A 16614-nucleotide genomic window follows, 5' to 3' on the forward strand; every position below is an offset into this window, starting at 1 on the left:
CTGAGCGAGGATGAGGGGAACGAAAAAAGAGCCGATGATTATTTCGGGTTTTTGAGTGCGATTTTCGCCTCGAGAGTCTTTCTTTGTATGGAAGTGGAACTCGCGAGAGCTTTTTGAGTGTGAGTGGACGTGAGAAACACAACAAGCAATTATGAGTGTTGGACGAACTCCTCGCTGCGCGGCCAGCTCGCGCTCGGTGCTGTTGAGGATTTGTCTTGTGATTTCTGAGTTTTATTTTCACTCCTCAGAAAATCGCCAAAATCGCTTCCTCATTTTCTCGCAAGGGAGTTTCTGTCAAGCCTGCCAATGAGTTGTCCCACCATTGAGTTGTCCAAAAAAGTCTCACGAAACCTACTGTAAGCCTATTCATATACGTGAGAACAAAAGATATTTACAAAGTTCTTACAGATAGACTAACACGGGAATTCTGAGCACAAATCACTACCACACAGGAATTTGGATTAGTCAATAAATGGAAACTGAGCAAAACAATGGATTTTTTGATTTCTGAGTGAGACCAACTCAGAAACTGAGTAAAATTGTTTACAGGTGTACACGTTACGTATAGTACACTTATTAATGTAACATTTTTAAGCGTGTGCTTCGCTTAGGCAAGGGAGCAATCGTGAGTCACGACACGCTTCAAGAGGTACTCACAAAGTGTAATAATCCATGCACACATTTTGGAGATGAAAATGTTAAAATTTTGACGTAGAAAAGTGATTTAGAATGGAAAATTTTTATGTGACGTAATTTATGAGCGTCTCGAACATATTAATATATTTAATGATTCGTGTGTTGCATACATCTTGGCGATTAACTTACCTACCACCACTCAACGAATAAATGTACATTTGTCAGGTTCTAATTATCACCTACCGAGGTAAATTTCTACTCAGTCACTGACTGGGTTGATCTTACTCAGAAATAGTTTTTGTTTTCCTATACTGAATAACGGCTTACGGTTGAAATTACTATGAGCCATTTTACGAAGTGACAACAATGCTGATGTTGACATCGATTTTCACTGATTTGGACGCTATCTCCTGATAAAATTTCATTCATAAAAACGGCTCGTAAAATGGACTATTCTGCAGGATCAATTTAAATACCGCCAGTCGGGGTGACATTGGGCCTGGGGGGTAACTTTGGGCCAAACATCAAGAGAGATGTTTCGCTCAAAATACTAACATTTATCGAAGTGATGATCAAAAAGTGGATAGTATGTGATAAATATAACTTGCGTTGGCCATCCGGTGTAGAAAAAAGTCACATTCAGTTAATTTTACATTTAGAAAACGTGATGTGAATTTTATGGTTAAGCGCACTGTACAATATCGTTATTTTAAAATGCCCAGTAGAAAACAGCTGAACACCGAACTTGTAATGAATTGCTGTATTCTAGGTGCATTCAGTAGTTGTTTTGTTAAATACTATGAGTTGTCTTGATTTAGTAAGCTATTTTCCACGAAAAACTTATTTATTCAAGCTGTTACTTGGTCCCCTCTGACTTAACGACGACCAATTATGGCTTACTCAAGGAGCAATCATTTCATAATCGGTTTTTATACAGAAATAACACTTAATTATTTTTATTTTAAATTCTTATCATTGAAACTCCTTTTTATTGTTTTATATAAAAATCTGCTTGTAAAACTCACTTTAAGTGATGAAAATTACTAAAAAGTTGTTGAATAATGAAAACTACATTAATGGGCCAAAATTGGCTGTGTAACAATCTGTTAACGAAGCGTGTTTTCATGATTTGAAATCAATTTTTCAAAATTGGGACCAAAACTCTATCCACCCACACCACCGATAAACGCCTAAAAGTATGCAATGTCTATGTACGCAGAACTCTCAATTACATATATGCTGCACAAAAAGTCGCCCATAATTGCGTGATTTTCGCGCAACAATAATGAGTCACTTAAATTTTGTCTGAAATTATCTTTAATTAGCTGCAATCTCATTAGTTTCCACATTAGGAACGCAAATTTTACCTTTGTTCTGGTAGTGATACCATTTCGTACTTTAAAATCACTAAAGATCACTTTTACAGAGCTTACGAAAGCAGCGCACGCACTTTCCTATATTCACAATCGAAGCGTTACTTTGACAGATGGTTTTGCACCGAACAATAGTTTTTGAAAATATGTATGTTATTATTGGAAATACTGTTACATGGGAAAATATTAAGAAAATTTGCTGAAAAACTATCAAAGATACCCCATTTTACTGTATATTTTTGGTATACCCTTAAAGAATCTAATTGCTATAACTATAACAAGTTCAAGCTTCTATGTTGCAGGAGCTAGAGAACGTATTCTACGAGAAAGGCACTGTCACCGCTAGGTGGATTAATCTGGGTTTTTGTTTATCAGTTTACCATCACCAAAATTTTATGGTAGATAGCTGATATAATGGGCCATTTCCCCTAAAAAATTGAAGTTGGTAAAAAGATAGGGTTTTGAGATATTTGAGTTTTTGTGACAAATATCATATTTTTTCAAAGTAGAAAAAGAAATTTTTTACAGTGTATATTTTCTAAGGAATCATCATTTAGTTATCTAACTTTGCTGAAAAATTTATAACAATCGAACAATCCGTTTTTGCTGTACAGCTTTTAGAATATTTTAGAACTATTTTCGCATACACCCTTTTGAAAAGTTAGTCGTGAGTGAATATGAAGGTTTAATATCAAAAAAATGGCGATTTATATGAAATTGAAAAACTGTGCAAAGTTTCAGATATTTTTGAAATGGTCGCTCAGGATCGACTGACATGACTCCGTGGAATTCCTCAACTATTCAAAACATAACTGTTGTTACGGTATTTTCAATGGATCTTTATACTAACAATGTTTTACTGCGCCATTCTAATATCCCATCAAAGTGCAAAGTCTCGCCGTTCATTGGTCGGAGGTAGTCATGGCGCGTACATTAAATCAGTTTGGCAGAATAAATTTTCCTGACACTTATTACCATTTCACCACCGCCGACAGAAACGAATAAAAATAGATGTCCTCCTGGGTGGACCCGTTGTTGGACGGCTGACTGCAGATTAACCGACCGACATAGTGCCCAAACGACTCGAAAAGGAGGATACCTAAGCAATCGGCAACGGGCAATCAAGGCGGGGGCAAGCTCGTCTTAGAGATCCATCTGAGAGGTCTCACCTCACTCCGTGCGGATGGTCAAGAATCGAAAACGAGTTGTTGTCCGTTTTATGTATTGTTGGTTTTTTTGTTTGAACTGAACGGCAGTCGCATTCCACTCTACTGGGTGACTTTATTCTTCCGTCTATATTTAATGGTGTTTTAAGCTAGCAGATGAACAAAACTCACGTTTCGGTGACTGTTGAGTTGTTTGATCATCAGCCAGGGAAAGGAAGAATACTACTTGTAGGTGTGAAATTAGAAAATAAGTGAGCGATAAATCATCGAAAAGAGTTACGTAGATATTTTTGAAAATAATGCACAATGTGTGTTGATTTTACCAAATCCGCAACGCAGATTTTTGAAAATTTAATATTGAGTAACCCAGTGCCCATGAGGGCTCCATTTATGTTTTGTGATTTTAGAAAAATACAAAATTCGATGCATTACTTTGAATTTTTAATCATTTTTAATCATTCCAAGTGAAGAATGTTATTGTTCTTTTTTTATTTTTAATAATTTAACTTAATGTACAGCTATTTTGTCTACTAGGGTACTATGTGAGCGATTCCAGCTGTTGCACTCACACTTTGTACATCGTCCAAGTGTATTCCTTCTTCTATATCGAACTGGTCGCCCTTCGTGCTGCTGTCACTTTTCTACACTGTCCATGGTAGAATGCTGAGCACGAGGATGTTGATGTATGGCTCTTATTCTAGTTCGACCGCTCTCGAAAGGAAGAGCAACTGACGAAATATTGCAAGTGCCACAACTAGGACCAAACCCATGACCATTAGCGTGGGACACAAAAATACATTTTACTCCTGTACACTTTTTGAGTTCCATTTAGGTCCCACATCAACTGTGCAAACTTTCAGATCGATCGGGGAAACTATATTTTAGCGCCAGCCATTTTAAGTTTTGATACGATTTAGTATGGGGAAAATCACTTTTTCAAAGAAAAATCGTCACAGGTTGCCCCTTAACCCCTAAAATTAAATCGACGAATGATTTGTGTTGGAAATTTTACCAACCCTCCGAAGACCGCAAAGCGATCTGAGGCATGTGGAAAAAGTTATTGACTGAAAACCGAATAGCATGCAAACGCTGTTTAACATGTAAGAAATAACAATAAATAATAAAATCTCGTTATTTTATCGATCGGGTGAGGCTTAATAACTTTTTCCACGAACGTCGCATCGGTTTGCTGTCCTCGGAGGTCTGATTCCTATTGAAGTTTTCTACTGAAATCATTCGTCGACTTATTTTTAGGGATCTAGGGGTGACTCCTAGCGATTTTTCTTTGCAGGAGTGAAGTTTCCCCATAGTAAATCGTATGAAAAACTAAGAATGGCGGGCGCTAAAATATAGTTTTTCCGATCGAACTGAAATTTTACACAGTTGATATGGGACCAAAGTGGAATACAAAAAGTATACAGGAACTTGAGTTTTTCCATTTTTTGTATTTTCCCATATAAACCGTGTACCAGGCTAATGACCATCCACTTATGAAGTGAACGTGTGATCATTACGGAACGTGGCTGGCAATTTTATTGTTATTGATGTGTAATTTAATTTCGAAACTTTGAATGCTCCACGATGCGCACCGTTGTAAAATGTACAACACGACCAAAAAACCTCGCTCGTTGTATGAGCCGCGAGCGTGGTGCAGTTTTAGGATCAAACAGGCGCATGTCCTGAAAAATTAAGTACATTTAAAAAAATGGATTTTTTTTTCTTGCTTTTTGTCGGAACACACAATTTACGATTTGAACATTACAGTAATAATATAAATAAGAAATTTACTACATGTTTACTGCATGTAGAACATGTTCGTGTGTAATGGAAACGAGCACTACAGTGATAACAATAATGCCTGAAAGAGTCAACATACGCTTATATGCACTTGGGAGCATAATACGGATATTTTAAAATAAAACGTTGTAATTCCTTTTGATTTCTCGAGATCGTGCATGATGAATTTGTGTTAGAATCATTTTTAATTTAAAAAGGAGATAAAAATAGGTTATTGTACCATTTGGGCAGATGTACCTATTTTGGGCGCTTGCCGTTATAACTAAGTCAATGGGGCACGTTCGGTGTAGTACTAGATTTGTAGTAATGAGCTGAATTTTAGTATGGTGAGAAGGTCAATATTCTCCGTTTCTGCAATGAAATGGTGCAAAAAGCGTGGGTATTATGATTCCTTGCCTAATTTGATGCTGTTTGAGCACAACTTTAAATAACTATGTTGTTTATGTTGCAAGAAATGGCGAAAACAACAACACTGTTGCCCAAAGTTTTGCTCAAACAGCATCAAATTAGGCAAGGAATCATAATACCCACGCTTTTTGCACCGTTTCATTGCAGAAACGAAGAATTGACCTTCTCACCATACTAAAATTCAGCTCATTACTACAAATCTAGTACTTCACCGATCTGTCCTATAGGAGGCAATCAGTGAAGTACTAGATTAAAGTAGTGAGCTGGATTTTTGTATGGTGAGATGATCAATCCTCCATTTCTGCAATGAAATGGTGCAAACAGCGTGGGTTATATGATTTCTTGCCTAATTTGATGCTGTTTGAGCAAAAGTTTGCGTTACTGTGTTGTTAAAGTTGCACGAAATAAATAATACAACAATACAGTTATCCAAACTTTTGCTCAACCAGCATCAAATTTCTTAATTAATGATTTCTTAATCATATAACCCACGCTGTTTGCACCATTTCATTGCAGAAATGGAGGATTGATCATCTCACCATACAAAAATTCAGCTCACTACTTTCAATCTAGTACTTCACTGATTGCCTCCTATTTCAAACCGATTCATTTGATTTTTTATAGAGTTAAACACGTACAGTATCTAACTCTATACAAAAATTCAAATCAATCGGTTTTAAATTGACTTAGTTAAAGCGGCAAGTGCCCAAAATAAGTACACCTGCCCAAATAGTACAAGACCCTACTGGAAAACTCCTTCTGATACTCCTGATGGAATTTCTAGAGGATTATCTCAAAAATTTTTGAGAGATTTACTGAATAAATCCCTAAATGAAATTCTAGAAGGATTTTCTGATAGAACTTCTGATGGAATCCGTGGACGTATTTCCGAAGGAATCCTTGGAAGAATATTTGGTGAAACATTTGAGGAAACCCCTGTAAAGATTTATTTCTAAAATATCACTTAGGAAATTTGTAAAAGTACTTTAATAAAATTATTTATAGAGAGAGTTCTTAATGAATTTCCAAATTTCGCTCGAGGAGATCCTGAAGACGTTTTTGAGAACATACATTTTGAAAAATATCAGTCCAAACCCCTGGAGTAATCTATGTATGCATTTTGGCAGCAGCCTGTAGAGGAATTCCTGCTTGAACCACAAAAAGAAATCATGTAAAATAGTTTTTTGATAAATTTCTGATAAAAATCTAAAGGAATTCCAAGAAAAATTTCTGAAGAAAAATGCAGAAGATTTTCTGAAAGACTTCTTGGAAGAAAGCAATTCATGAAATGATTTTGGATGAAACGCAGAAATAATATGCCAAAATAAATCTTTGGGGAAATTTTTGGAGAAATCTCTAGAGATAATAATGCATTCTATCAGAATGCAGAAGAATACCCAAAAGATTTTTTGAAGCACATTTCGGCGAAATTTGGTGAATTCCTGAGTGCTTTTCTCAACGAATCCCAGGAACAATTTCTGGATGATTTTTTGGGGGGATTCTTGCTGAAATCAATGGAAACATATGCTGGGATCTGTGTCAGAGCTTTAAAAAATTCTTAGAAAATCCTTTGATGATTTTATTCAAAGAATTCGAGGGACATTTCTGAAAAAGTCCATGGAAGGTCTCCGACAAGAGTCCTCGGAAGAATTTCAAAATAATCTCAGAGATAATCTTTGAAAGATGGATGTAAACACTTCTAGCGGAATTTCTGAAGGAAATTCTTACGGAATTTTTAAAGATATTAATGAAACAATTTCTTAACCAATACATGGACGACTTTCGATTTTCCGCAAGGGATCCCAGGAAGATTTCATCAGGTAACGGTGGAGTAATTTTGTAAGGAATCCATGGTTGGTTATCTAAAGAAGTTATTGTAGATTTTTTTTCGGGAGAGAAATTTCTTAAGGAATTCCTGAAAAAAAAATACTTAAGCCATCCTTCGAAAATTTTGCGAATGTATCCATAAATAAATATGCCGATGAATTCCGTTTGTAGAAATGTTCGAAGAAATAAATGGAAGATTTTGTAAAAAAAATCCATGAAGTATTTTCTAGAGCATTCTCTAAACTTCTGAAACAATTCATGGAAAATCCTTTGAAAGAGTCCCTCGAAAAATTGATGAATTCACTCTTTGATAAATTTGTGAAAGAAACCCTGAAGCAATTTTTCGAGTGATTCGCTGAAACATTTTCTGAAAGAATTTCTAAAAAAAATTCGGAAAGAACCCATGGATGATTTTGTAATCGAATCCGTGGAGAAATTTCTGAAAAAAAATCCTTGAACAAGTTTCTAAAAAAAAACTGGAAAAGACACATTCTACGGGCCCCGTATCATCAATACCAATTTTTCAAAGTTGAGTTATGACATATTTGACATTTTTATCACATTCTACATTACTTTTGTCATCCAAAAATGTATTCGACATGATATTAGTATGACAATAAATATAAATTTAACGACGATTAAGATTAACTCTAAAATCGTGATTTTAAGTCTTTTAGGCACACTTTTCATCCAAAATATCGTATTTTAAACACCAACACACTGATTTTTCAAAAGTCTTCCATCATTTGTAGATAAATGTATGTAGATTTTTTAGCATAAAAAGATTTTTAATCGTAAGACTTTACAACTCTGAAATATGGCTAATCATAGTATAGGTTTTTATTGCGTTGTAACGTCACGAAAAATCAACATTTTTAAATTTTATTCAAATATGGAAAACGTTACAAATATGAAATTTTGTATGCTCTTTGTACTCGAAAAGATCTTTCAAATGAGACTAAAAAAAAGAAAATCGGTTCACGGAAGCCTGAGTTTCACCTGGTTGAAGTTTGCGTTGTAACGTCACGAAAAAAAGTTCTGTGGAAAAGACTAAATCTTTCTGGCTTGGACGGCTTCCGAATTGGACAAACGTAGTTCTATATTCAAAACAGTTTCGTTCTCGTTGTGTATGAGCTCTTTTTCGAGATATCGTTTATAAATTGCGTACCATTGCTGGCTAATAAACTACGTAGATTTTTGAAGGACGAGGGAGATGGTAAATCTACGATGTAATTGTACTGCAATATTGTAAAATTTTTTAATCATCATCTAATACCACTCAAACCGAAAATTTCTGTGATATGAGTGGCCAACAGACGAAACACTGACGAAATTACAAAGTTATTGAGTTGGTCAAAGACTTACAGTTGATGGACAGTATGATTTAAAGTTCCACCAACAGGCGGCGCTAGAGAACTTACAAATTTTAAATTTCATACATCTCAGGATCCCTTTTACATAAAAATACGATTTCTTCGGCAAAGTTGATTGGTAAGGAAAGGACTTGCAGTTGATTTACCAATAGATATGAGATTTTGCCATTAGAAGACGTTAGTTTCCATTTTTCAAAAGCAGGCAAGGGGTTAGATTTTCTTGAAAAGTTTTTTACAAGCTGGAACTTTTTTCATTTTGGACATATTGTATTCAAATCAAATTGTAATCAAAGATCAATATATAATTCTGAACTTTCAAAATTTAATTTGATTTGATTAACTTATTCCTTAGATATAAGAGTTAATAGAACACAGTCAAAAATATGATTCTGCTTAAAGCGCTCCATCTTTGTGTAGAACTAACCAACCAAGTCCGAAATTGTAGAAATTACAAATAACAAGATGAGGAACTATCAGTCGAAATTTGAGAATTTTTGATATATTTTATAAAAAGTTACGGCTTGTTGAATGTGTTTTGGGTAATTATTAAAAGTGGCATGCCTTTGAAAATTTGCAACTGCCACCACTGTGTGGCAGAAATTAATACCATGCGGCTATTAAACTGAAAGTCTAGCGATCTACCAAACAACTTTAATGAAGCAACCATCTTTTCAATTAATCACGATCCTGAGATAAGTAAAACTAATAATGTGTATGCCCTCTAGCGCCTCCTAATCATACGGCCCATCAATTGAAAGTTCTTGACCAGCCAAACAATTTTGTCGAGGACACCAACTGTCTAAATAGTTAGGATCCTGAAATATATGGGATGGATATTACGTCAGTGTTACATCTATTTTTGATATAACATGAATCACCGACAAACAGACGTAACACCTACGAAATTGAAACTCGTATATCTCGGGACTCTAATTACTTAGACTTTATACTTTTAGAATATTGATGTCTTTGGAAAAGTTGTTTATCTTGTCAAGAATTTTCAATTTAAAAGCCGTTTGGTTCAAGTTTCTAACTGACTAGTGGTAGTTGAAATTTTGAAAAATAATGCACTTTATATTTATTCAAAAAATATTCAACATGTTGTAACTTCTTATAAAGTGCCCAAAGATTTTACCAAAAAATAGTTTCTCAACAAATCAAAATTTATTGAAAACTATTTGGAAAATCCTAAACTATTGTAAACTTTTAATAAGCGTCGCCCAGTGTGTCTGAATCTCACATCAAATAGTAAATCAGCTGTAAGTTTTTGACTTATCAAACTACATTGCCAAAGACACTAACTCTCTAAGTAATTATGACTCTGACATATATAGGATGGATTTTTTTTTGTCAGAATTAGGTCTATTTGTCTCTGGAATCACAGAAATTGATGCCCCTAAGTGGTATGCAGATCCTCAGGTATGTCTTTGGTTCAATAACTGCTCGCACATCTTAAAGCGTTTTTAATTGAATCAATGACATTGCATAAATGATTGAAAAAATGTTTAATTCGACGGCGTGATTAGTTTTATGCTGCAAAATCTAAATATCTGGCAGTGCGAAGTAATGAATATCAACGGTTTAGTCTTTGAAACAATATTAGATGAATATGGGTGGTACTAGGCCGAAGATGGGTACCATTAACCTTCATGAAGGAGTTTTCATACTGCTGATAGCAATAACTTGGCCCTCCGAGCCATTTATAACAAAACGGATTTTTAATAGAATAAAGTTGCTCTTGGAGCAGTAAAAATAATGCAATAATATATTCACAAATTCGGGCAATTTTGTCTGATTATTCTGTTTCAAAAATGATGTGAATTTTCGTGACGTTACAACGCGAGCAGAACCCTGTTTGAAACTGAACGGGCGTTGTAACCTCACGATATGTAAAAGTCGATTATCCAAAAACGAATCCGAAATGTAAATGTTTTATTTCACTGCATTGAAAAACAAACCAATAAATTTCAATGGTGGGAGAAATTTTCAGTTTAAAATAAAAATCCGAGCAAATTTTTCAAGATGTTGGTTGCGCGGTAGAGGGGGTCGAGTTCTAGCGCGTTGTAACGTCACGCTACAAATACGCATTTTAAACAAGATTTTCTAATGAAAACTAAATGTTAAATAGGTCAAACCTATCGGAAATTTTACAAGGAATCTGAATATAATAAAATATTTTGAGGTTTACAGTCGTTTTTATGAATTATAGTGAAAAGTCTGACTACGAATGCGTAGAAACTTTGTAACGTCACGGTAGAATGTGCCTTATCTCAACGGCGTGATGAGTTATATGCTGAAAAATTTAAATATCTGGCGGTGCAAAAGCGCGCTAGTCTTTGGAACAAAACTAGAAGAATATGGGTGATACTAAACCAAAGATGGGTGCCGGTGTCATTAACCATCATGAAGGAGTATTCATACTATTGATAGCAATAACTTGGCCCCGAGCCATTTATCACAAAACGGATTTTCAATAGAATAAAGTTCCCCTTGCAGCAGTGAAGATAATGCAATGATATATTCACAAATTCGGGCAAATTTGGCTGATTATTCTGATTCTAACATGATGTGCATTTTCGTGACGTTACAACGCGAGCAGAACTCTGTTTGAAACTGAACGGGCGTTGTAACGTCACGAAATGTAAAAGTCGATTATTCAAAAACAAATCAGAAATTTAAATGTTTTATTTCATTGAATTGAAGAACAAACCAATAAATTTCAATGGTGGAAAAAACAATCAGAATATCATAAAAATCCGAGCAGATTTTTTAAGATGTGGGTAGCGCGTTAGAGAGGGTCGGATTCCAGCGCGTTGTAACGTCACGCTACAAATACGCATTTTGAACACGTTTTTCTAATGAAAACTAAATGTTCAATAGGTCAAATATATCAGAAATTTTACAAGGAATCCGAATATGAATTTTTTTTGCGGTTTACGCTCGTTTCCATGAGTTATAGAGGAAAATCTGACTACGAGTGCGTCAAAACGTTGTAACGTCACGGTAGAATGTGTCAAAAACTTTCTGTAAGCTGTTCTGGGAGAATTTGTGAAGTATACTCTGTAGGATTTTCCAATGGTATCTGTGGTAAAACTTCTGAAAAAAAACAGATTTTCTAAAAGAATCATCTAAGAATTTTTAACTGGAATATCCGAAGGATTTCTTGGAGAAATGTCTTGAAGAACTGTTGAAAGAATTTCTGAAAGAAGGAATTCCTTGAATATTTTGAGAAAAATATCCAGGACTGATTTCTGAAGAAATTCCCGAAAATTCTCTAAAAAAATCTATAGAGAATATCTAAAGAAATCCTTGGAGCAATTTTGGAAGAAACTTAAGGAATCCTTTGAGAAAATTCTGGAGAAATCTCTAAAAGAGTTTTTAGAGTAATCCCAGGAAGAATCCTCAAATAATAATAAATTTTCTTAAAAATGTTCGAGGAATTGCTTCATGATTTTAAATTCGTGTAGATTTCTTAAGAAAATTTTGGAGAAATTTCTGGAAAAATCCAGAAAAATTTATAACAAAATTCATGCAAGAATCCTCCAAGCAATTAAGCAGTTCTGAAGGACGTGGAAAGTTTCATAGATAATTTGTTTGACAAATTTCTGGAGAAATCCCTTGAAGATTTCCTGGAAGAAGAATTAGTCAAGGAATTCCTGGAGATTTTTTCTTAGAAATATCTAATGTTATGTTATGTCAAAATTCTTCAAAGTGAAAAGATAAGAAGGAATTCCAGAAAAAAATCTTGGAAGAAAATTTAAGAAAAATTTCTTAAAGAATCTCTGGAAGATATTTTGAAGAAATCCAAAAGAATCTATGGAGGGATTTCTGAATTAACCCTTGCTGGAGGATTTTCGAAAAGAATTCTATGAAAGAAAAGCAGTGTAATTTCTGAAAGAAACGCTAAAGGAATTTCTGTTGAAATTCATGGATAGTTTTCTGAAAAAATACATTGAAGATGTTCTAAAAAAATCTATCGAGAAATTTGCGAAGAAATTCTTAAAGAAAATTTTCAGAAAAGGCTGAAATTCACAAATAAAAAAAAATATTTAAAAAACATATATTCACATGACCAAATCATTGCAAAACTTCATGGAATAAATTCGTGAGTACGAAGGTTCTCAGAATTTAATGAATTTTTTGTACAAGTAGAGCTCAAACATATATGAAAAAAATAAACTGAAAAAAATCAGGGTCGCCTAATTTTCCGGGAAACTCAAGTGGAAAACAAACATTCTCCACAGACACCAATGTGAAAATTTCAAGATGTGGTTTTTCTCTGTTCCTGAGTTATAACCAATTTTGTGCAAATTAATAATAGAGGCGGCCAAAAATAAACCAACATCTGGACAACTTCCACAAAATTGGTCATAACTCAGAAACGGAGGTAGACCACATCTTGAAAAAATTCACAGAATATAGGTTATTTAATTCCCTTTCAAAAATATTTTTATAAGATTTTTTCCGAACTTCCTAAGTAGTTTTTCCGACTTTCCTCAACAGTGGAAAATTTTGTCGAACACAATATTTATTTTGTATTTCCTTTTTTTTTAATTGCTAAATTTGCTAACGATTTCACAAAAAAACATTGTGTCTACGATGCTTCGTTCTTAAGTTATGATTTTTTAAACAAACGGCCCATGTAGCACATCTAGAGAATTCCCACAAAATTGGTCATAACTCAGGAACGGAGAGAACCCACATATTGAAAGTTTTACAGAATATAGCTTATACGATTTCATTTTAAAAAAAATGTTGGTAATTATTCTAGACTTTGAAAAAAGTTTTTCTGATTTTTCTAACCGATTTTTCTAAACAGTGGAAAATTTTAGGGATAACATTTTTTTCTCTATTTTTTTTTTGAGTTGCTGAGAAAATTTGCTTATGAATTCACAAAAAAAATGTGTCTACGATGCTTCGTTCTTGAGTTATGATTTTTCAATGTGGAAAATGTTTGTTTTCCACTGGAGATTTTCGAAAAATAAGGCGACCCATGTATATACAATGAACTATACCTGTGAAAAAAAAAGTCCATCACATTCTTAGAACCTTCGTACCAATTTGCACGATAAAAAAAAATCTATATAATTGCGTTATTCAGCTTGTTGCGATACAAATCGGAATAAACTTAGTTTTCACGAGTAGGCCTGAATATAATATGATGATTACGGTTGTGAAAATCATAGATTTCTGGTATTAAAAAATCTCTTAAGAAATCTGCTCTCATATATCTAGTTTGGCCAGGGTGCTTATATTTTGTAAACTCCCATAAGAAATACGTGTGTTTGGCCAAAATAGAAATCAAAGTTGAGAATATGGTCAATTTTATATTTTGGCCAGTGTCATTTTTAATACTAAAATCAAGTATTAGCCTGACTTCTGCATTTTCCTTCAGAATATAGGTTGAAACCTTTCATTTGACACATTGGTAGTTTTCATAGGCTTATTGGCTATAAAAATGATTGCCCTTAGACTGGTCAAAACCGGTGCTCGCACCCTTTGTTTCTTTTTACAAAATCCCACATATAATAGTTTGGGACCACAAATGGAGTCTGAGAAAACTGTATTTGATAGAACGCGATCGAATCTCTTTTTTTACGTATCGGACAGCTCACTCTAATATAAAATTAACACACAATTCAAATTTGAAATAGCCGCCGAAACATTAATAAAAAACGCCATCAATTGTACTTTCAAATTAGCCTACATTGTTGATATTCGTATAGTTGATACACCAATAAATACAATAAATCAATCGGAAACACAAGCATCATTTTGCAGCGCCATCAAAATTGCCAACCAACTCACTTGGAGTAATAGCCGTAAATTGGATCACCATTATCGCCGCCCAAAACACTGCCGCAGTAATCAACACCCGCTGAATCACAATGCGAATCACCCGCAGCTTCTTCATATTACTCGAACAGAACAGCAAAACAACCCCAAACTACGGGAACCGAAATTTGAATCCGCTTGTACGCGATATTACATAACCTACGACAACGGCGACCGATCCTTGCCCGCGTACTATTATCCACCACGACGCGATCTCTCATAATACCTGAACGCAACTGGACTCCGTTCGATAGCAAGCCGATTGATCGACCCCAACGCTACTGGACCCGGCCCGCCGTCGTCGCGTCGTCAGTGTCAACGGTCGCCCAGTCCCTTGGGGCTCAACATGCGCGCACGACGCGACAACGACGACGATGTGTTAAGCAGAGTAAGCATTTTGCATCCATGACAATGCGATTCTCTCAGCATTGCATTACGCTGCACTATTGGCTGTTACTGGACAGCATTGCATTGGCAGTGAACATGGCGAGGGCAGCAGCCAACCAACCAACCAACGCTTTAAAGAGCGCAATTGCGATTTCTCCGAATCGTTGCACTGGGTCATTGGGGTAGTAATGTGCATCGAAAAAAGTTGGACTGGTGGTTCACCGGCAGTGCAAAGGGACTTTGCAGATGGGATGGCGCGATGGGACTGATCTGATAGCGATACCTGTTCGGAGGACAAAGGTAAAAGCCCGACGCTTAAAGGATGATGTCGGAAGTTTTCACTTTTATTAAGTAGTCAACATTATTACGTTTCATGCCGCAAGTACTGCGATGTGGGTTTATGACGTGATTGATTACGCAATCAATTGCGAATAGATGCTGCCCGGCTGGTGACTTATGAACCTTTTGTCTTATTGGATGTGCATTTGCTGTGGATGATAGGAGAAATATGTAACTCTTGAGGGGAAACAACATTGATCACAGCAATAATTCAGCATCAATAATTAGAGTTCTTGACCATCTGTTAAAATGCACCATTTTAATGCCCAGCTCATAATATGTTGATAGCATAAGCGTAGCTAGGGAGAATACCAGGGATGCCAGGTAGCTCCCAGGAATTTGATTAACAATCGATAGAATAAAGTACGTCTCGTTTAGAGGAAGAGGGGATTTGTGAAAGTATGGCAAGCTATGGACGCAATTAGCGTCCGAGTTTAAAACCCTAGATCTATTTCAAAAGATAAAAAGTTAAATAATAAGTTAAATAATCCCTGTATGTAAACTTGAGCTAAAGTTGCCAAATTTTAAATATAAACTTAAGGCAGTGTCGCTGGAAATCGGGTTGGCAAAATTTTAAGATGGCAGCGGTAATATAACCTATTTTCTATAAGCTTTCAACTGCTTTTTACTGATCTCAGTTAAAAAATCTAGAAAAAATATTGAGTAAATCAACTCTTGATGTCATCGACCAAAAGTTTGGGGTCCCCCCTCAAAATGATATATCAGTCAAAAGTTTGGGGTCACTTTCGTAATAGACGTTAAAACTTGAAGTATTTCTAGGCAAAGTACGTTTAATTGGCAAATTGAGAGATAAATTTATGAAAAAAATACTATTTGTTTTGGTGGGATTCGAACCCACGACTCCGTATCGCTAGTACGGCGCTTTAATCAACTAAGCCACAGAACAAGTTACAATTCTGCGGAATAGAAAGTCAAACTGGATTTCAAGCATCACCCTTGTTGTCACATTTAACCTTTTGAAGCCGGTTTTTTTTTCCAAGCGTTATTATAGAGTTTTTTCTACGTGTTTCAGATGTTTTGGTGCTCAACAGCATAAAAAGGGTAGAATATGATGCAGAATATTTGTTTGGATATCATAGGCCATCCAAACTGTTCTGAAGTTCAGATCTTAAAGTCTACGGGTGTAACGGTAACTTCTTTAATTATACAAAGCTACGACTTGTAATCTTTCATGTCTAGTAAGTCTTCTTAAAGTTCAATAGACAGTATCAGATCAATTGGGATATGCTAGGCCATCCAAACTATTCATGAGTAAACTTCATGAATTCTACTGGTGTAATTGTAACTACTTTCATTATACAAAGCTACGGTTTGTATTCAATCACAATCAATAAGTCTTCTGAAAGTTCAATAGACAGTATCAAATCAGCCAAGACATCCTAGGTCATCCAAACTGTTCTTGAGTTTAGATTCTGAAGTCTACGGGTGTAACTGTTACTTCTTTCATTATTC

General features: G+C 35.1%; 1 protein-coding gene across 2 annotated transcripts in view; it reads right to left on the reverse strand.

Annotated features, from left to right (window-relative positions):
• Nucleotides 1-14917, reverse strand: part of LOC109422899 (uncharacterized) — a 49638-nt gene extending 34721 nt beyond the window's left edge. For both annotated transcript variants that reach the window (XM_062853019.1, XM_062853018.1), the window contains exon 1: nt 14389-14917. In XM_062853019.1, coding sequence (XP_062709003.1) covers nt 14389-14494 — 106 coding nt within the window. In that variant the 5' untranslated portion in view covers nt 14495-14917. The remainder of the gene's footprint in view (nt 1-14388) is intronic.
• Nucleotides 14918-16614: the final 1697 nt, after the last annotated feature.

The sequence above is a fragment of the Aedes albopictus genome, chromosome 2 (assembly GCF_035046485.1).
Source record: "Aedes albopictus strain Foshan chromosome 2, AalbF5, whole genome shotgun sequence".
NCBI classification, from domain to species: Eukaryota; Metazoa; Arthropoda; class Insecta; order Diptera; family Culicidae; genus Aedes; species Aedes albopictus.